This window comes from Electrophorus electricus, chromosome 20 (assembly GCF_041902795.1).
Source record: "Electrophorus electricus isolate QZ-2024a chromosome 20, ASM4190279v1, whole genome shotgun sequence".
Lineage (NCBI taxonomy): Eukaryota > Metazoa > Chordata > Actinopteri > Gymnotiformes > Gymnotidae > Electrophorus > Electrophorus electricus.
In genome coordinates, this window is record NC_137516.1 from 12,080,663 (window position 1) to 12,103,579 (window position 22,917).

Genomic DNA, 22,917 nt, shown 5'->3' on the forward strand with positions numbered 1-22,917 from the left:
TGCACAAGCGCGCACATACAAACCCCTCGCACATGTCTGGGTGAAAACACAGCCCAGTGACAGGGAGAATATCATCATCAGACGACTATCGGATATTCATATGACAATTCTACATATGCACACACACAGGACTCCTTCACACATCCCTAACAGGAATGTAAATATAAGACTATTGTTAATTTCCCTGCTATGATCCTTACTAACGTCAGCAATCAAATCTCGCAAAAAATAATCGTCAGTAGCTCAGGGTCATCTAAGACTGCTAAATGCAGAGAATAAAGAGGAGACACTCCTCTCAGGTAAAAAAAAAATTGCCAAAATGGCTCACCAATTTTGTAAAATTTCTCTGATTGAGAAAGTGTTAAATACTGACAGCACCTGAATTTTTAAACTACTATCACCTACCCCACCTACCAGATAACAAAACAACAAAGTCTTTTCACTCCTAGTTCATGTTCTAAAGTCCAGAATTAGTTTTTGTAATATTGTAATAATATTTGTAATAACCTATAATAACTATATTACAACTAACACAACCACACCGACTTTGCTCAAGTCAACATCAGAACCTCTGCAGGAGCGCATTGCTCTCCGTCTCCTTCACACTCCCTTGTCCACACATGCACGCATCAAACAGACACACACCAGCAGGACAAACAGCTTAATCTCAAAATGTACCACATATAAACTCTCAACAACAGCAAACACCAAGCTCCACCAGTTAGATGACCTTGTAAACGGAGAGATCACATACTCAACTCTCAGACGGCACATAGACAGTGTGCCTGGACTCGTATGAACAGAATGGCAACTTCCACTGAGAACAGGATCACAAGTATAAAAGGTCACCAAGTAATCCTAGATGCTGTGTGTGTTAGACAAAATGTCCTTGCCCTGATGCCCCACTGAACAATCTACATATCCCTCTGCCCCCTTGACCTCCCCTTCTCCATACACCCCTCTGTGGTAGACCAAAACAAACAAATGAAACAAGTGCAAAACCAAACAAATTCATCAATCATTATCCTGTGTTACTCTGGACTGTAAAAGGGTGACTTTAAAAGGAAGGTCAGCAATCTTTTCACATGTGGTGCTCTTATCAGATCGTGTCTGAGGACCTTCACCATTAGACACCAGGGACTGGCAGCGTTTGCCTAACACAAAGCACCTTATAAGGCCCCTCTAACCCTTAACAAAACATTCAGGCCCTGGGGGTAAGGGAGAACCGCTTAGATGAGCCCATGACAGGCAATGCCAAAAGACCTGTCCACACAATCCCTGCCCCCCCATCAGTGCACGGTAGGAAACCGTGCAGCAATCTCGAGATAACGGAGCCAATTTAGTCTCTGTACTGCTACACAGAGCCCTGGATCCCCAGAACATGGCTGTGGTGGGGGTGTTGCAGTCAGACTTATGTGAAATTGTAGTGTCCCCTTTACAGCCTTCTTCGCTCCTTTCCAACTTTCATGCTCATCAAGGACTCTTCCAAAGAGACAGACAGACACAAAAGGACAGCCAGCGTCCAGGTTAGCCTCAATTATATTTTAAAAGGGGTGTAAAAATACACCATGGTGTATTGATCTGAAGATGGCAAATCACCTATAATAGTTTTGGTACGACAGGTTTTAGACAGACACCTTTTGTCCCCATAGAGAAGTTGCTTTGCAGTACAATTACACGGAAACCTCACAGGGTCACCAACAGACAAACGTCAGACATACCCATCAAACATCACCAACTGTCATACACCTACTCATACATAAACCTTACACCTTGCCAACAGATTAGGTTAGTATTATATACTTTACCTGTATAAAATCTTAATAGTCTGTGGTACAATTCTAAATTTAGATCCATCTTTAGTGAATAGAGGGGTGAGAAAACATAACCCAGATGGCAACAATTCAAATGAGGAGGCAATCATCATCATGATCTGCCTCCTCTTCAACTGCATTCCATACTTCCTAAAGTAGTCACCAACATTTTACTGGTCAGTTTTTTTTTATTTTTTATTTTTTTTTTTTTACTGATCACCATTTTTCTGACAACATTAGTGCCGCCATAGTATTGTCAAATCAGTATGTGATGCTGAAGACCAAGATGCTGTCTATTAAAAGGACAATAAAACATCAAGCATTTCACTGTGGACAATGAAAGACAGCAGTTTCTTTGAAAAGTACTTTCTTTTAGAGATATAACCAAGTATCAGTTTATAAACAAATCAGTATAAGACTGAAGCTATGCCTCTCTCTCTCATTTCATGGCTACAGGTGTTGTGCCCTTTAAAATGGTGTAAAACTATTATCAGATATTTGGGTACTGCCAAGATTTTTCAACAGAGCCTTCCTTCCCACATAAGAAGCCATCAGAAACTACTAGCCCAGATTAAAACCACTACTAGGGGCTACCACTATCTTTAATAGGACAGATAAATGTAATAAAGATGAAGGTCCACCCTAAATGTATTTATCTTTTTCAATGTTTGCCACTAAATGATACCCAGAATGCATTTTAAAGAATTAGATAAGGCAATCACACACTTTCTACAGGTTGACAAAAACCTGAAAATTAAATTATGCTATGCTACAAGACATATTTTAAAAGGTAGATTACAATTACAAAATGGGCCTACTATTTAGCTCTATATGGACAGGGTTTCACCCACAAGTAGTAGATGCTAGATGGTGTTCCACAGTACAGTAAAGAGTTGAACCACACCCCTCTTCAGCTCATCCCCTTTCTGGGATCAAAGACTACCCTAGTTAAATTAACCAAAAACTCATTTGTATTTATATTCTTTTTATGCATGGGAACAAATGCATCTGTTTATTGGACATAAAACAAAGCATGTGTAAGACAGCTCTCCTTTAATGTAATTCTGTTTCAGAATTTGATACAGTTTCTTAATTGGGAGGACAAAGGCATGAAAACTAGAGGGGACCTTTATAAATTCCTTGGCTAACTTTATACAGGTTTTTGAAAAATGTGACATTTCCAATTAACATGCAAGTAATTTACCACTATAGCACTAGGTGAAAAGGATGAATTCTGTTTTTTCCCCTGGAAGCTCCCAAAATGTCCCCATTTGAGTCTATACTCAAACATCATTCCTAAATCCATAATCTCCACAATTTACAATGCAATTATGAAAAACACACCAATATTTTATACTACTACTGAAATGTAAATAGGGAACATGCTGTGTAGAGAGATGCGGTGTAGGTATCAGACAGTCCCATAACACATCTAGGGCCCAATTTCTCCTGGTGGGGCAGTCAATAATACTTATAGTATGTGCACAGGTACTTAACAGAACAGTTACTAAAATCTCTAAGAAAAAAATTGGGAGCATCAGGTGAATGACTCAAATTTCTGTGAAAGTCATCAGAAATAATTTTTAATCTATCATATTTGCCTTCAAGTGTACATATACACCATGGTGAAAATGCACTATATTGCCAAAAGCATTGGATCATCTGCCTTCGCACACATATGAATGTGAGTGACATCCCAATCTTAATCCATACAGTTTAATATGATGTCTGTCCAACCTTTGCAGCCATAACAGCTTCAACTCTTCTGGGAAGGCTTTCCACAAGGCTTAGGAGTGTGTTCACGTGAATTTCTGACCACTTGTCCAGAAGCACATTTGTGAGGTCAGACCCTGATGTTGGACAAGAAGGCCTGGGTCGCAATTTCCACTCCAATTCATCCGAAAGCTGTTCTAATGAGTTGAGGTCAGGACTCTGTGCAGGCCAGTCAAGTTCTTCCACACCAAACTTGCTCATCCATGTCTTTATGGATCCTTGCTTTGTGCACTGGTGCGCAGTCATGTTGGAGCAGGAAGGGGCCTATTCCCACAAAACTATTCCCACAAAGCCGGGAGCATGAAATTGTCCAAAATATCTCGGTATGCTGAAGCATCAACATTTCCTTTCACTGGAAGTAAGGGGCCAAGCCCAACTACTGAGAAACGCACCATAATCCCCCCCTCCACCACACTTTAAACTTGGCACAATGCAGTTAGACAAGTACTGTTCTCCTGGCAACTGCCAAACCCAGTCCATCAGATTGCCAGACGGAGAAGCGTGATTCGTCACTCCAGAGAACATGTCTCCACTGCTCTAGAGTCCAGTAGTGGCGTGCTTTACATCACTGTATCAGATGCTTTGCATTGTGCTTGGTGATGTAAGGCTTCGATGCAGCGGCTCAGCCATGGAAGCCCATTCCATGAAGATCTCTACGCACTGTTCTTGAGCTAATATGAAGGCCACATCAAGTTTGGAGGTCTGTAGCGATTGACACTGCAGAAAGTTGGTGACCTCTATGCACTATGCGCCTCAGCAGCCGCTGACCCCACTGTCATTTTACGTGGCCTACCACTTTGTGGCCGAGTTGCTGTTCCCAATCGCTTCCACTTTGTTATAACACCACTGACAGTTGACTGTGGAATATTTGGTAGTGAGGAAATTTCATGACTGGTTTTGTTGCACAGGTGGCCTCTTATCACGGTACCATGCTACAATTCACTGAGCTACTGAGAGCGACCCATTCTTTTACAAATGTTTGTAAAAGCAGTCTGCAAGCCTAGGCGCTTGGTTTCATACACCTGTGGCCATGGAAATGATTGGAACACTTGAAATCAATTATTTGAATGTGTGAGTGAATATTTTTGTCAATATAGTGTATGAGGACACTCCCTGGGTAGGTAAAAGGGTCAGAGAGAGACAAACTCCACATGAATTGCTCTCACCACAACTGCCTGACACCACTAATCCCTGATGAGGAGACAGACACCACCTTTTCAAAGCCTTTCCTGCAAATCCTGCTTGGAGCTAAAAACAAAGAACCTTGAGGGCTCCACTCACTGAACATGACGATATCCAACCAAGTCTCCGCGACTGCCCAAAAACAGGCATGCCGATAGTCTTGTGGGTAGCAGCTGATATTTCGTCTGTCTTTCAGGGACTGTGCATTGATAGTAGGCAGGAGGAGTCCATTTTTCAGCCTCTCCAGGCAATTACTTATGCTGTCCTTACATACACCGTTTCACATTGCCTGTGTAGGATCTCTCTTTGGAGATCTACCAAGACACTTCAGTATCAACTCTACAAAAGCTGAAAGATATGACAATGTGTGATTGCATAACAGTAGGAATTTTCTGCTATATTGAATTTCACAGGCTATGCCAGCATCAACATAGCCATGGTTGAGTCTTAGGGTAAAATAAATGTTTAAGATCACTGTAAGCATTCCAAATCACACACCATATGATCAATAGTTGATGCTTCAGTGCAGGCAAGGTGCAAAGTCAAAAAGCAATCGCATCCACACATTAACCATGATAAACACCACACAAATGCAAAGTGCATGGCAGCAATTTGAACAGAATAGGTTTTAAATGTATGTGCTAATACCTTTGGCCACAATGAAAATGGCCTGAGAATTTTAAACATAAGAATCCATCAATTCAAAACACTGCCAGTCTAGCTTTGTACAGGCTCATTGGTTAACAGAGCCAATCGTTATGACAAACAATACACAATCATTCTGGAAACTTACAGAAATAACTGTTAGCCACTTAGAACTCACAGCTTTTAGTTTACTGGACAAGTAAGGGCAACAATTCACAATGAGATCACTAAAAAAAAAAAAAAAAGAAGTAAGTAATGTAAAACAAATCCTTTAGACCAGCCTCCCTTAAAAAGAACCATTTTGTAAAAATGTTCCTACATGCACACAAGTTTGATAAATAAATATTTAAAATTATTGTTTTTAAAAATCAAAAGGAGCCAAAGGTAAAATGCTTACTTGAAATTCGTCATCAAGGGGCTCATTGATCTGCAGGTCCAGCACCTCGTCTTCATACCCTTCATCATTCTGTGTTGTGGTGTACTCCATGTCCTCCTCATGGCCATATTTGTCTACTCCGTACTCTTCCTCCTCCTGAGAGAAACCTTCTCCTTGCTCTCCCTCAGTCAGTTCATAGCCCTCACCTGTGTAATCCCCTTCGTCAAGCTCTTTCCCCTGCAGGTCGTAGGAGGTACTGAGGCCTGAGCTCACATTTAGACTGACTGCTTCACCCTGACCACTGGAACAAACATACAAATACATATTTGTTTCTTCTGGAGGAAGACAACCAGAAATATACTCAGCAAAACATAAAGGAAAATGTGGGTGTCTCACTGTGGTCCGAGACCATTTGCACTGTCCTATTGGATTTCAAATAAATGGATTCTGCTTTTACACAGCTGGTAATTAATGTTTATACTATTTTGCCAACCTAAAAATAGACTTAAACTTGACAAAAACATTTGCAGGCTAGTGTTTTGTGATTAGAAATAACTGCAGTAAACAAGTAGCATGGAACTCTCTAGAAGAACAGTCCTCTGCTAGGTGAAAATAAGCCTCCATCTTTCTCAACTAACAAAACACTTTTAGTAATTCAGTTTGAAAACATGAACCCCTACCAAAGATGTACTATCTGCCTTAGTTTCTCTCAAACCACAACTATATAAATTACTAGATATTTCTGCTAAAACTGGCAAATTCTTCATATAATCTCCCACATTAAGCATTACACCAATTCAATGAAATTGAAGTAAAAAAGGTAAAAGAGATACAAAATATAAAAAGCCATTCTACTTAAAGCATTCTAAATGAGCCATTTATTCTGGTGAACTCCAATGAAGGAAGCGATTCAATCCCATCTTCAGATTACCCACGAGTCTGAGGTTCCACCCTCCCACTGTAATGGGGATATGCTCTTAGAAATAAGAACAGATTTTATTCACAATTCACCTTTCATTTAAGTGAAAAAAAATCTCAAGGTGCCAGAACAGAGAAATTCAATATAATAGTGGTTAACAAAGGTCACAGCACAAGGCACAACTTGGTCTGTGGGATGAGCATATTGAACACATAAAACATTCAAGTGATTGTTGCAAGTACCCCACCACAGTTTTTGACCAACTGGATGCAAGCAACAGCAGACTGTTGCTATTGTAATATAATGTCAGGAATCTTATATAGGCATTGATTTCCGGAGGAAATAAACACAAGAAAATGCAAGAGTGCAGGATCAAAACCAGCTCTACTCTTGCTGTGGCTGGGTAAAGAACAGCAGATACACCAGGGGCACAACAAATGAATAGAACCTAACATCAGTGAGGGGGGCCACATTTTTCTGTTTACTTTTACATTCTCCTTGTGTAGTGTCATGTCCTCAGAATTGGAACTGGTAACCAGAGAGGATGCTCCTTTGCTGCATTCATGTTCTTATGTAACTGTTAAATACACTTGCTTCTAGTCATTTTAAATACAAGGGTCTATGTAATTTTAAATAAATAATCTAGTGAACTACTACCTCTGTTCTGATTATGCATTTGTCATCAGCAGAACCACACCTATCTATGGTGGTATAAAGAATGAAATTCAAAATTATCTTAGCATGATCATTAAAATTTCTTTTTTCACTAACTAGTTGGATGACTTACTTGCACAACTGTTTTATTTATGGCAGGTTCAATGTAAAACAGCACCTTGAACTGAACAGGTTCGGGCTTTCTTAGTGAGCTGTTCATATAAAATCATTTGCTGCATTATTTGGAATGGAAGAATTTTCAACACTGCTCCAGAAGATGTTCTGCTCACGTAGACGTGCTCACAACAGCACACATCAATACCTTGTGTTCTGATCTTCCTCATCACTTTGCAACAGGTCATCATTAAGCTCTTCATCTGACAATTCTGATGCATTCTGGGAGGAAAAAAATCAGAAGAATGTGGTAATTACGAACATTAGTTCTACTAATAATCCACAGATGGTCACTGAACATGACGTAGTGTAATGCAGTACCTTCTTAGACAAAAGCCAGTCCTCCTCAAGCAAGTCACCTTCCAAATCACTGTGAAAGGAGAAACTAAATATTTAGGAGATTCAAGGCTCCAGATAGCACCTACAAATAGTTGCAGTAGTGATCAAAAGTATTACTTTTGCAAGTAATATTTATAATTGGGCAACAGTTTTGCTCTTTTACTTTATTCAATCATTTAAAAAAAAAAATGTTTTGCTTTAATTTTTTTTAGATATGTAAGTATTGCATAGAATCAAGTGAAGCATGTGAATGCATCCACCTAGCAAAAAATCTTCTGTGTACTCGCTTGATTTTGAACCAAAAGGCCAAATGAAATGCAAGCAAATAATTGCTAAGTTTTGCAAAGAGAATGGTTAAAAAAAGACAAAAGCACAAAATCTTATTTACCCCTCACAACAATCTCTCTCACTCAGGTCCTAAGGAAACATCTCTTAAACCCCAATTTGACTCAGTTAGCATGAGTGAATAAAAGTGTTAACTTTTTTTGACAAAGTTCAAATCTTGATTAGCAAGTCAGTCCTTAGGCATGTCACCAACTGTAATTAGGAACTGTCAGCTTAACATTTCCAAGCTTTATAAAATCCTCCAACACTTTAAACCTTGTGTTAACACTCAGCAACCATGGGCTAAGCAACTGTACAAATCCTACAATGAAGGTAATTTATGCCCAAAAGGCAAGAGAAGGCTACAAGATAGCCAAGTGTTTTCACCTTTCTACAGTGAAGTTTCTACAGTGCAAAATGTTAAGAACTGACAATTAATGGAATGGTGGAGGTCAAGATAAGATTTAGAAGACCAACAAAACTCCTCATATGCTGCTAAGGAAAGCAAACCAAATCCCCTATATGACCGCAATGAACCTGCAGGAAGGTTTAGCTCAGTCAGGAATGGTGGTGCACCCTTCCATGGTGTAGTGGTGCTTGCACACGCATAATCTTCATGAAGAGTAATGAAAAAACCTTACCTGAAAAAACTTTGAATGTGCTATAGAAAACAAGCCAGAAGAGATGGTTTGCTTTTCGACTGGTGGTGCTTTTAACGTGACACAAAAATCGCCTGCAACTGCATACACTTGCGCACATTTCGGTTATACTCCCAAAGATGCGAGGGAAGCTTTGATGTAGCGTTAGCTAACGAAAACTAACCGCTAGAAAGAAACACTGTAATTATGTAGGTTCGTAATGCGTTTTACCTTCAAAAGGGGCAACCGAATACACTAGAAACCTAGCGGTATTCCACTAATTGACTTTCACTTCAAAATGCAGCATCATAAAATTATGGGAGTTTCTCAACCAGGACGGCGCACGGGACTCACCTGTCCAGATCGTCGTCTTCTCCTCGTCGTCTCCTAGACCTTTCAGCTCCCGGTTTATCATACTCATCAAATTCATCATCTGGTTTGAACAGCGAAAAGAAAATGAAGCCTTAAATAACACTTTTACAATTCTTCAACTCTAGTACATGCCATTCGGAGGCTAATTAAGATCAATTAGCTAGGTGACTGATGCAGTTAATGTTAGTCAACTAATAATCAGCGAAACTAGTAGCTAGGTTTCCAGAGTGATAACGTTATATGTGTACAGAATCATGATGTTGAACATACTGACAGACGTGCACTGTAAGCACCCGTATTGATCAGGCGAGTCCTTATTTTGTTTGGAACTGAATAAGTCCACGTTGGACAAAATCTTCTAGCTCACTAACCACAAGGCCTCAAGGTGTAAGTTGAAGCAAGTGCAACTACTCAATACTGCAACTAGCCAGCTAGGTTAGCTAACGTTGCGAATTAGCCACCAAAACTAAATTGACTGGACTAAATGTCCAAATAACCTTGCGACGTACAATAAGATAACTACCTGGTTTAATTATAGCCTTGGTTGCTATAACACTTTTTTTTTTCCCTCGAAATCTTGTTTCTGCGTCTCTGCAGTTAGCTAACCTAGCTAGGTCGCTCGCTGGCAAGCCATGGTTTTGGTAGATGGGTTAGCTAGCCTAACTATGTTACCTAGCTAGCTATCTCTAGCTAACTTCCGTAGCTAGCTAATTTAATAAACCAGTGCTAGGTATATAAATACTTGATACGTTTCAACTTTCCTAGCTTGATAGCTAGCTATTGTTTCTCATATGGTTATTAAAGTTAAAGTGCGAGTTCATGACATTTGCTAGTTATGTGTAATGGACTCGAACAATAGCTAGCGTTAATAGTTAGCGTTAAGGGTACCTAAGTTACCCAAGTAGCAGTCATTAGACGGTGTTGACGCTTATACAATTACAATAACATCGTAAATAGCAAGCCTGCTATCTTACGTTAGCTGTTGTACTGAGAGTACACTATTTGGGTTTTTGACTAACTCTAGGTAGGGTACGAAGAGCTTTTATGTACAGAAAATGTATCTTTTTTTTTTTTTTTTTACTTTGTACTTTTGCCTATTGCATCAATATCGCTTAGCTATAGCAGACCAGTAACCGTAGCTAGCTAGTTACCGGTATAAGTGATATAGCTAGCTACATAGCGGGACGGCAAATTGGCTAACATGGATTATTTAATCAAGGATTTTAGATAGCATACCTCGGGTATTGGCCGCCATAACCCAAGATGATATCTTCAGAATTTTATTATCTCTAAATTACCGATGGGTGCATTGAAACCTATACTTGTTAACTGCAAGGGTTTGGGACCAAAAAAAAAATGTCTACAGCACCTAATCAGCCACACTCAACAAACATGGAGACCAGTCAGTGGCGCCTTGCATCTCGGGTAGCTAGCTAGGTAAGCAGAGGGGGGTGGGGGCGAGCGCGAAAATTGTATGGAGGATTCTATTTTAACGAAGAGGCTTTCGAGTCTGAAGGGTAGGTTTGATTCTTTCAACAGTTTAAAGTAATGTTTACCCGTATTTTAAATTACACTCACTACACGACGACTTTTTCAAAATCGGAAGCACTTTTTGTAGCCTGTCGTTTAGATAAAATGTCTTGGTTTCCCTCCAGCTGTAAGAGCTTTTAATGGAAAAGGATAGCCTAGCGAAGACGTCTTTAGCTGTCTTTGCAGTTACTTGACACCGTCGTTATAAATCATTTAATGTATTAATTATCATCTTACTTTTAACATTTTTAAAAGTCCAATGTAAAAAAGGTGTGCTGTATTTTTGTTCACTTAGAATATTATGCCATTACTGTTCATACAAATGGTGTTCTTAATGTAGTCTTGGAGAGCATCCTTTTTTTTTTAACGAATTAAATTTACCATGAGCCAGGCTTATGGAATTCATATGCTTTGTAATGCCACTTCTTATTCTTTGGAGAATGTTATGACAGATCAATAGACGTTTCAAAAATCACTTTTTATGGAGCATATACCATGACTGGTCAAAAATCAATTATAGTTTGATTCAAGAAATGGCAATACCTTTTTGCCATTTTGTTCCATATGTGCCACTAGAATTTTAGTTGTATTACCAAGACTAGTATGTGAATAGCAGAAAAAGTTCATCTTTTAGGCTGCCCAAGCAAAATAAATTTTACATTTTTGGCTCATTTCATTTTTCCATTTATCACTTGATCTATGGGTAGGAAAGATGAAAATGGTAAACCTATACAATTATAAACTGAATTTTGAAATTAATTGTGGATAGTGGAATGTCTGAAGTGACTGAAATGTGAATGTAATGTTTTAAAAGAAGCAGTGCATAAAATTAAATCTGAATATTGTATACATTCTCTAGGCACCATTGGCTGTACTAAGAATTGAGTTGCAAAAAAAAGTTGGTTGTCATAATTTTTTCTTATATTCCTTTAGTAATGATCATGTTAAAATATTTATACTTATCTGATCAAGAGTAGGATCACTGACTGAAGTTTTTGAGTGAAAATGCTTCAGTATCTAGCTGCTTTGCAGTTTGAAATTCAACTGTATAAAATTGTTTTCAATCAAGCATTGGATGAAACATAACACCCCTTTCAGATGGACTTTCAATGATAAAATTTGGCAACATAAATAATTTCCATTCTTTGGAGGATCTCAGTGGAGGGAATCAGAACCAGCAGCTTTAATATGGCAGAGAAAAGAGGGTTCCTGCAGGACTGTGAATTCACATACACTGCAGGAATACAAAAGATGAAAGATTTAACTGAAGACCCATTGCTGAAAAGTGGAGAGCATGCATGTTGCCTGGAAAAATGGATATGGATTAGTGATTACATCTTATAAAGATCTGGAGTCACATATTTTAATTTGTTCCAAATGTGCACAAAAAACAACGAAACATGAACATCTGTAAGTTGGTTCTGAAATAATCAACCAGGGAATTCACTTTAGCAATTTTAAATAAAATGTTGCAAGCCAACTAACCAGTTTTAAAATTCTATAGTCTTCTTTTTTAGTTTTTTCTCAAACTCTTGTCTTCAGACTCACTTTCTATGGCAAGCATTTGGGAAGAATATTAACTTTGTTTATAATTGAGGGACCAACTAAAGGTATAACGAGGAAGAACAATGTCTCTTCTGCTACTACTTTAAGACATTGCACCAAAACTAGTTTGTGTCAAAGCACAAATGTCATTAAAGCAAATATTTTTGTATTCTACTTTAAAAGAGCATAATTTTATTAATACTTCTTAACGCTTAGATCAAATTAGAGGCCTGAACACAATGGCATAAAGATTTAGCTCAGGGACACACCAGGATAACACAACTTTATCCAAGGGTACTATTGGCATAGATACTCAAGCAGGTAGAAAAGCAGGTGGACCTGGCCAAAGAGAAAACCATGCATTAAAGCAGTGGAAGATAAGCTGCAATATAAAAATGCTCAACCCAACCATTAGATCACTTATACGAGAAGCAGGCTTGTTGGGGCCATCTCTACCAGTGGAGCATAATTTCTTTAACTCCTGGAGACAAGACAATACCACCAGTCAAGCTGTCAATGTGTGCAAATCTACTGAATGTCTATAGGTGGTAAGAAGTCAGGCACAGTTTGTGTACTTAAACCCAAGCTCTGGAACCATCTTGCTATTCAAAAGGGTCCAAATCACAGACATTTTGTTGACCACCTAAATCTAGACCCCAGTCCATCATCATATGGAATATCATGAATTCATATGGAATGTCATTGTGATATTCTATATACATATGAAATTTATGTACCAGTGTCCAAACAAATATGCTATGAAAATGTCTCAATTAAGTATATTTTTTCTCTGCTAAGATTTAGAGTTTTTCCAACAGTTCATACTTGCATCATAGATTCTGTTGAGAGCCACAGCCCTCAAAATAATGATACCCTTTTTTTATTGTAGTGTAGTGTTGTAGGCCTTTAAAAAGATTCACTGATTAATTCTACAATAGGCTATATATCTTGTTTTTTTGACAAGATAGTTAAACCCTTTCCTGTTCATACTAAATACTGAGATGCTAAGAAAAGATATGTATGTTGAATCTGCTCACAAGCAGCAAACCTGAAGAACTTAAGTTTCTCAGTCCCTCCTAGAGTGAATAGACAGTTGTGTAACAGAAGCATACATAAGTAGCACTGTGTGCTCAAAAATGGTGTAAACATTGAGTAACTGAACACAAGGCAGCACTATGTTGCCATGTTTCCATTTATTTTTTAAAGGACAAAATGCCCATAGATTAAAAATACATCTATTTTGTTCATGTATTTATTTTCAGAGAGAACCTTTACGGTTATGGTTAGGCTATACTAACATATTGCATTACAGTAAGAGAAAAATGTATGGTACCTTTTATGTTATATAGTACAATAGGCAACAATATGTTTTGGTCAAATGGACAAATAATCAAATCTGAAATGGCTTTTTGAAATGTATCAATGTATTTATTAAAACATATAGGCCTATATCACATAAAAGCCTATGGTGTACTATTCATTTAATTTTTTTAGCATTAGACAATGTTTGTACAAGTATATTAATTATGCTGGTAAGTAATAAACTCTTGACTATGTAAGTATGTAATTTTTACTAAGGTAGGCCTACTAACTAGTTAACTAGTTGGCCCCTGTGGTAACGCTTGTTTATTTAAGATGGAGCTGTGCTTGTCCTCACATGACCGGTAAGGAACATTTTAAAGACACTAAAATAAGACAACCAGTTAACTCTAACAAATGGGTCTGGCTGCTGTCTGCAGGTATTACCATGCACTGTCCAATCTTCAGTGGCATTTACCTATGTTTGCTTAATTAATTAAACAACATGAATATTTAAACGTAGTTATGATTTAAAGTTTCTCCTTTAGGCCTCCTTTAAGCTTTTGATTTATTAAGAATTTATCGGCACTTATTTTTACAGCACTGGGATTGATTGATATAGTTTTCTTTGATAATAGCCAGGCTGCAGAGTATAAAATTATTATTATGTTATTTTACACAAAAACAATACTTAAAGCTACGCTACCAGATGTACTGTTTAATATCGTTCTGCCTACTTCACACACGTGATTCTCGGTAGCCATTTATACTCGATTCTTACGGAATGTAAGAAAAAGATCGTTTAGTTGATCACGTTTTTCATAGTAGTAAATCGATTATTACAAGGCCTGTTGTATAACACCAGAGCCAAAACAAAGTCAATCCTGTCCGGTTCGGGTAACTTAACTTAGCTAACCTACGTTAGACCACGGCTTGACTAACCTATATTGCTAAAAAAAAAAAAAAAAAAAAAGGCAAGAGGTGACCTTTTAATGTCACCAGTAACATTACCAGTTTATAGTTTGGTACAAATTTTACTTAATTTGTCAAGTCAGCAAGTCCATTAATATACACAGTGCTTGCGCCGGAGTATAGGCATATAGGTAGAATTAATTTATTTGAGGTATTGGTGAACTAAACAGTTCGTTAGGCTAGCGTTTTAGCTAGGCTAGCATGTATGCTAGCTAATTAACTTGGCTCGCACAGAACCATAGCAAGCTAACGCTAAGGTCCTGCTTACGTTAGATCAGATATTTATACTCTTGGGTGAAAATAAACTGCTGCATTTTAGCGACATAAAATTGTGTAATGAGCGTAGATATTTGAGAGCTCAAAAGGTAACAGAATGGTAGCTAGCTAGTTAATTAGTAAAGATAACATTGATTCAGCGGTTAGCTGGCTAGCTAGCTAAATGGTAAGCTAACGTATTACGTATTAATAGTATTTACTAGATAACTGAATAATTATACCGTTGCACTGAGCCTCCCTTGTTTTTAATGAATATGACCACGGCTCTAGGAAAAAAACTCCATCACAACATACTAACCTAGCTAACGTTAGGTTAGTATTAGCTCATTTTCCGAGTGTTAGGCTAACAAATGAGGCAAGGCCGGTCAAATTTATAGGCAACAAATCCAACATGCTTTATGAAAAATACTGTTAGTATTTTATCTCCTGCTTAACTACAGTACACTAAAAACTTTTCATATAGGAAATGCCTAACGACACTTTTACAAAGCAGAAGATAACTTTAAGAAACTAATATGTAAAAATCAGATTCTGGAAAAAAAATGTACTAACACTTAAAAACACAAGGTTCGAATTATTTTCATTACAGAGATGAGATTTTGTTCTGACAATAAATTTATGATCTTCACTATGAAACAAAGTTCGCAACATGGCCAGATCAATTTTGAGCCTTCGTAATCTACAAATAAATGGAATTTAGTGCTGATCGAAAGGTAGTTAATGTTTCAGTATTTAGTCTAGGACAACACAAAAGCAAGCATAATTGATCATATATTTAGCATAAAATGACAAGTATCTGCCTCCTTCGAGAATACCTAATTTTAGGGTTCCCAGACAACTTAGGAGCCTTTCAATATCCTATCCATCTCTCTGTGGTAGGCAATGTAACACAGTAAAATCGCGTTTTACCCTTTTATACCGATTTCGCTAGATTATTTTTCTTTGTGCATCCAGACTCATTCGGAGGTTATTTTTGTCCCTTGTTATTGGTTATAAGGTTCTACTTCAGGATACCATTGGTTCGCTGCTTGTCAGTCTGTGGTGCGCAGATGCTCGTGAACGCGCGCAGACAGTGCACGTAAGTGGCCAGAGTCTGTCTGGAGTCTGTCTGAAACTGATAAAAATTGGTGATGGAGTTTTTTTTCTACAGCCGTGGTCATATTTATTAAAAACAATGGGAGACTCAGCGGAACTTTACAATTATTCAAGAACCGACACATTTGTATTATTTTGTAGTCGTACAACCATAATTTCATTGTAACGTGTTTCAAAGTTTTATTCCATGTTTTTCATCAGACAGTTCATTAAATCCCAGGTAAGACAACCATGGCGGGGCGTAAATCTTTTTGTTTAACAGAAGCTAGTCGGTCTTTATGATAACTGATACCAGATAGAATATAAATATAATGAACATACAGAGCGTTGTAGGAGTAGTGTTGTGTTACCTAATTAAGGCTAAAGCACGTTTGTATATGCTGCAGTTCGTCTGTCAAGCTTAAATTTAACGTAGGGATATGTTGAATTATAGCGTTTCGCTGTAGCAAGGGTGACTTAGAGTTGAACGAACAATCGAATGCTTTCTTTGAAGCTCGCGACCACCTTTGTGCACATGAAGCGACGCAGGTGACGCACCTTTACTCACGTGAGCATGCCTAATTATTAACCCATTGAACTTACTACGCCAAAAGAATGGCCTGTCATGGTGCATCCAAAGTACAATAACCTATGGTGAATAATACGTGCCAAACGTTTTTACTATATTTAATTTGATTAAAGGCATATACCTTTTTTTCCTGTTGACATGAAACTTCGAATGTGTAATGGGACACGGACAACTTGTTGATGACTAAAGGTAGCCCAGTAGTTAAATATTTTTGTTTAGTGATATATAATTCATAATTTTATATTGTAATTCCAAATAATTAACAGGTTTTTTTTAGCATTTAGTAGGCTGCTGTGCAATTATGTCAGCTAAAAAGTATGCTTATTTTGGTTAAGGCCAAGCACGATGTTTTTAACTTCATTCTTACATAATCACAGAAAGAGTGCCCATGTTCAAGTCATGTTGAGGAAGTAAGTAAGCAAGATGTAAACTTGTACATTTTCCTGAAATGAAACAAAAAGATATCAAAAGATGGGATTTTTGCTTAGTCCGAATCACCTAATAGACTCACTTTATTCATTTCAGCAATGAGTAGTTCCAGATATTAATGATGATCTCATAGCTCAAACTTGGGCCTCTCTCATTGAATTAATCATACAGTTTGCACCTGGAACATAGTTGGAGCACTTGATTGGTTTACACGTTTTTTGGTTGCATGTACAAGTTGAAGCTTTGTCTGTAAATTTAAAGTCTCAATTCAAGGTACCTTGAATTTTGCCATGACATCTGGATCTAGTGATGTTTCCCTGTGGAATTGAGTGGAATCCTGTTGTCGCGATTGGTTTCAAACTCTTGACTGACAGGTTTTAAAATTCCGCCTCCTGTTTAATGTTGCCAGATGTTTATTCCTTATCATTATTAGTATGTTATGTGTAGCAGAGTTGCAGGCCAGGATAGCTTGAGTCTATGAGGCAGTTTGCTATATTTTGCCAAGCAGATATTCAATAATGTTTTAAGTCATTTCAGTAATACACTGTTTGCTTTTGGTTGCTCAGCGAATGTGATCCAGTTTGTATTTAAATGGTCTTCCTGCTCCAGTAGGGGAGCACGCCAGGCTTATTTTGTTGAAATTGTGGCTCATATCTTTTTCAAAACCCTGTGTAGCATCAAAAGCAAAATCAGTGCGTTAGTATAAAGAAGCGTTTAAGTTAAAAACATATTGTTAGCCACTTGATGATTTTACGACTTTTTGATCTCTGTTTGGTTATTTTTGTTTGGGTGTGTATGGCGGCGCTGCCTATTAGTGGGTCGGACATGCTTCAGAAATTGTTCATCTTTGTAGATATTTGTGTATGTAAAGTATACACCACTAGCCTCTGTTTATAACCATTATTCTCCTATAAAAACAGACGAGTCTTGTGACTGCGTGCGTCATCTGGCAGTAGAACAAAACGAAGGCCGGTTTACTTGTGATGTACCGCTTCACAGTCTCCTTCATGTCTGGTTCATGGCAAATAGACTCAGTTTTTAGACTTTATTCTCTTTTCCCTTTTTGGTTCATAAATGCAATGTGGAGGTCTGTGACATAGACGTATGGAATACTGCAGTATGTCCTTTTTCATGGTGATGACCTCTGTACCATAGAGCTTAGCCTAGTGCACTATGAGGAATAAAATGTTGATGTGATTTCATTTCCTTCAAATGTAATGCAGGGCTCATCCTGGTGCATGAAGAGTTGTAGGTAGTTTCCTCAAAAGACCTGTAACCGAGCCAGTGATTTGTTTACAGCCCGTTCGGCAAATTAGGCCATTCGGGACATTTGTTTTTAAGGAAAGCCGTGGGCAACAGTTATCATTTATCATCTATTAGGAGATATTAAGATGAAGTAATAATAAAATTGATTATAATGCTGATTGACTGCGCAAAACGCTGTTTTAAAATGTACCTGAAGTTGAGAAAAATAGTTAATACACATTTTATAATTGAATTATGTTAACTGTATGTATGTTTGTGAGAGACGTTTAACTACAGAATATCTACAATTATATCCATAGCATTTTTACATACAAGTCCGATGTTTGTAATAAATAAGACCTATTTTTAGAAAACAATTATTTAAAATTGTTCTCTCCCAGTGCTTACTTTTGTCATGGTTCCTTAGGCTATTTTAAGTAAAAGTTTTTTATACTGTTGGTGGTTTTGACCCTTGTATTTTTGAACGTTGCAGCATAGATAACAGTGCGGCATTCATTGAAAAGCTCAGTTTACATTTCAAATGCATCAACTAATAGTATGAAGTGAGAGAAGTTGTGGATTAAGGTTAGTTAAGTTTAGTAAGACCTTTGTGCTGCAAAAACACAAAGTAGATGCGTGTGTGCACGTGCGCGCGTGTGTGTGTGTTGTGTGTGTGTGTGTGCATGCATGTGCATATAGGATTATATTTGTCTTTAGAAAAATAATATAACAAAGCTATTTGTATTTCTGAAATAAAAAGTTTGTGAAACAGACCTGCCTTAATGCTTACATTGCCAAAACTTAACATTGAAAAGTGCATTATTTTTTTCTTATTCTGAGTGCATAACATGTTTGTGAATTTGACTTGAAGCAAGTATGGAACTAAAATTTCTATTTATTTCATGGGCCGAAAATGTGTTGTTTGAAGTTTGAGCAATATTTTCTTGAGGTACTCGAGGCAGTATGCTATTTAAGATATATTTTATTTAAGATACAGCTTCTACCTCAAGAAGTGCTAGTGCATCACTGTATTAGACCTTATGATAATGTACTTGGGTCATCATGTAGAATATGAACTAAAACCTGGATTTGACAATGCCATATACATATTTTTATTTAATTACAGCGTTAATTTTTTTTAAATCTTTTTTTTTTTTTTTGCTGCGATCAGTGTGTATATCTGTATTATTTACAGGGAGACAGTAGACAGCCTGGAGATGACATGAACCTGAGGTTCTGTGAACCTTAGCCTAAGATGCTCACAGCTTCCATGTTCACAGTAAGTTTAAGCATTTTCTATCATGTGCTGTGCAACACACATTAGGACATATTGCAGAGAATGGGGATGAGTGGCAGACATGATGAGAAGTCCTGTGACTGTGCAAGCCAGGGAACCTGCATCCTGGGTGAGTGTGCACGAAGGGATGCTAATGCTAGCGTGCTAGCTCTTATTGGCAGAACTGCCACTCGAAAGGGTACTGAGGAGTTGCACTCTCAGCTCAGTGCACCAATCACTTCAAGCACACCCATCCTATGAGCACCTCCACTGTTTCACATGACCTCTGTGTTAAATGAAGTGGCTAGATGGGCAGCTTAGCCTTGGCGCAAGTGTCTTGTCTACAGGGAAGGTAAACATAGCACAGGCAGGTTTTTCTAGTCACTCATACTTGATGCTTATAGAAGGTATTTTTTACAGAAGGAATAGTTTGCTAAATTCAACTGGAAAGTTCAAATACAATCTTCAAAAAATCTTGCTTCCAAACTGCTGTCTTTAATGCCTTTTTGTAAGAAATAGGTTTTTTTTTTTACTTATGTCATGATGGCGACCATGTTTGTTGTGGGGCACAGGAAACAGTAACCCATGTTAAACAGCGCCACCCAGGTCTTTGTCATTCTTTCAGAGTGCCTTGCCTTTCTATGTCGTAAAAATAAGACTCTTCCACACTGTTCTGTCTGGATGTATTTTGTATCAAAGTCATAGTAGTATTTTAAAGGGTTTACTGGCAGGCAGCCAGAAATGCCGAGCCCCTCTTTGCAGTCTTTTTTCTTTTTGCTATCTGTCTGTTTCTCATTTTTACTCATTTGCTTGTTTCTGTCCTCCTTTTTAGTTTTTTTCTTATGGGCTGTTAGTGGTGTAATCTTTGATGCTTTTGAATGCTTTAACCAGTTGCTGGAGCGAGACATTGAATTTATTGGAACAGTGGCCTCCATTTCAGGGTGAAGGATAGAGCAAGATGGAGACTGTTGTACTGCAAAACCAGCACTATTGATCAATGATTCTTTTTTAGGCATTTGTGATTAATAGCTCTCTTGTTACTATGTCTGTTTCTTTCAAACATGCATAAGTTGCACGTATGTTCCAATTAATTTTTTTCCTCAGTTTTACGTGTAAAATAAAATTACTGCTGCAACATGATAGGTATTGTTTTGCCTGGTTTTGCTTGATGGTTTGTTATTGTTACAGAGAGACAGTACTAATAGTTATGCTGCTGCTTTGTATTTATTATATTAAGAATCATTGTTTTCATGACTGTTCACATCTTTTTTGGTCTCTTTCATTACTGTAGCTGTTAGGCAAGTATGAGTACGTCACCTTAGGTCTTTAATACCTTAAATATATTGTGTGGAATTCGCTGTTTTGTTCCATAACATTTAGTTTTATGTTCCTTTGTATATTAGATGATGAAAAAATTAGTGTAGTATTTTCACTTTTGTTCTAAGTTACAAGTCTACAAAGCAAAACATCAAAGGATTAAAAAGATTGATTATAAGACCTCAGAATTACGTCAGTAATAATTTTGATTGCAAAATTTACACTTATTTTCTGCATTGGTAATTTTTCCACTGAAATAAATGTATTTCCACTGAAATACATTTCTTCAGTAGGCTTCGACGTTTGACAGATTCTGTTTCATTTGTTTATTCTGTTTCATTGATTCATTCTGGGGTTTTTTTTTTTACCATATCTTTCTAGATGTACATCATATTTTATTTAAAATTAGCATTTACTTGCCATACAGTAAGATATGATATGAAATATTTTTCAAATGCAGTGTCTTAATATAATATTGGAAAATTGACACAATATTAGCTTTTATTAAAATTAGTTATTACCATTGCAGTGAGATTTTAGAAAGCAGTTACATCTTTATGACATCATGTGGAGTACTATTTATTTTATATATTTATATCGGCAAGATAATTGAGGTCAAAGTCTAATGTACAATACCGACCTAGTAGAAATTTGCATGTGCATTACGATGTGCAGTAAGCAGTTAATTTACTGAAAGATTAACTGGACCTCCAGTACAATGTTGGCAGTGGGTAAAGATACACACTTAACCACTTTGAATGTACGGTGCATGTTTGACCATTGTGGATGAGCAAAAAAAGCGAATGAATTTGTTTAATGGCTCATTTTACTAAAAAAAAATGTAAATCATGATTTTGGTGAAATCCTGTGCAGAGCAGAGCTGATCAAGAAGTACTTTGTCTGTGGTGGTATACAAATGACTTTCCCTCCTGAATGAAAGAAAAGTAACTTATGATAAAGCAAACACAGTGCTGAGAATGAAGGCCGTAAAGAGGGCACTGCGGTACAGTACCAAAACTGTTTAGAGTGTTAATGGCTGCATGCATGTAAATGACGTCCCTGTAGTCCTTTGTCGACATGAATGCTGATGGGGAAACCACTTTTGTACTTTCAAAGGTGAAACTTGATTTATATTTGTTGCAAAATCCCAGTATCGTTTTCCAAGTCATCTGACTTTTTATTAGTACACACGTTTTCACTTATCCAAGTTTAGAAATGTTTTTATGAGTGACCCAAAAAATGTGTTTTCCAGTCAAGGTAGCCATCTAAATTTCTGTGTAATTAATGTTTTGGGACTGAAAACAATGTATATTGATATCATTTGAAGCTATCAATTAAGTGTTCAGAAAAAAATGTTATACTATGTTAAAACCAACAGCACCTGTTTGGAGTTAAAGTACCAGCATATGGTATTCTGTCCCCAGCATAAAATGCAAGCCACACTCTGTTTCTTTAGTGCTAGCTCAGCACATGTATAAAGTATGTAACAGGGACCCTAAAACAGATCTCTGTTGTACTCCTTTGGAAATATTCAGGAAGTTGGATAGCATGCTATCATCAGGCCTATACATTGAGTTGTAATGGTAATGTTGTGGAACAATGATTTAAAAAAAAAAATTTAAATAAAAAAAAATAAAAAGTTCAGTAGTGGAGAGGCTGCCATAGAATATCAAGAATGAGGCACTGCCACTAAAGTGTCATTATTAAGGAAATTATTTTGCTAGCCAGGAAGGAGGAAACCTACATTTTTAAAAAGAAATTCTAAAATTGTATTTTTATATTAATTTAAATGCTGTATATTAGGGTTCCAAAAGAAAAAATTGTATTTATCATGTCAAAATCAAGGATCAAAAATTTGTTATTTCTTCCAAGTAAACATAGTGAAGTACAGTGCAGATCTTTGAGCACAAATGCATGTGTCAATAAACCAAGGTTAAAGTGTCTGCATGAAATGCAATTATGAATTATGCATGAATGCAATTAACTCTTCACAAAAGTATGTGACTTTTAAATTCCATTAAGTTTTAGCTTTGTGTGTAGCCCTATTCTTCCTAGCTAGCAGGACTTTGTGAGATGAAATTCATACATAACTAAATGCCTATATCAAGGCTGTCAGTTTTTACCAACTCACCAGTAATGTCACTAGAGAGGCAGG

General features: G+C 37.2%; 1 protein-coding gene and 1 long non-coding RNA gene across 5 annotated transcripts in view; one reads left to right on the forward strand and one right to left on the reverse strand.

Annotated features, from left to right (window-relative positions):
- rbm33a (RNA binding motif protein 33a) overlaps nt 1–10,612 on the reverse strand; it is a 30,933-nt gene extending 20,321 nt beyond the window's left edge. For both annotated transcript variants that reach the window (XM_035536202.2, XM_035536201.2), the window contains exons 1-5: nt 10,447–10,612; nt 9,193–9,271; nt 7,859–7,907; nt 7,686–7,759; nt 5,812–6,091 (exon numbers count right to left, since the gene is read on the reverse strand). In XM_035536202.2, the coding sequence (XP_035392095.1) occupies nt 5,812–6,091; nt 7,686–7,759; nt 7,859–7,907; nt 9,193–9,271; nt 10,447–10,465 (501 nt within the window). In that variant the 5' untranslated portion in view covers nt 10,466–10,612. The remainder of the gene's footprint in view (nt 1–5,811; nt 6,092–7,685; nt 7,760–7,858; nt 7,908–9,192; nt 9,272–10,446) is intronic.
- Nucleotides 10,613–15,964: 5,352 nt separating this feature from the next.
- The window catches only part of LOC113585044 (uncharacterized), a 44,280-nt gene continuing 37,327 nt past the window's right edge, over nt 15,965–22,917 (forward strand). For 2 of the 3 annotated variants that reach the window (XR_014118937.1, XR_014118935.1), the window contains exons 1-2: nt 15,965–16,147; nt 19,365–19,448. This is a non-coding gene — a long non-coding RNA (uncharacterized LOC113585044). Of the gene's footprint in view, nt 16,148–16,420; nt 16,475–19,364; nt 19,449–22,917 lie in introns of all 3 variants that reach the window. The other variant, XR_014118936.1, reaches the window with a different exon arrangement.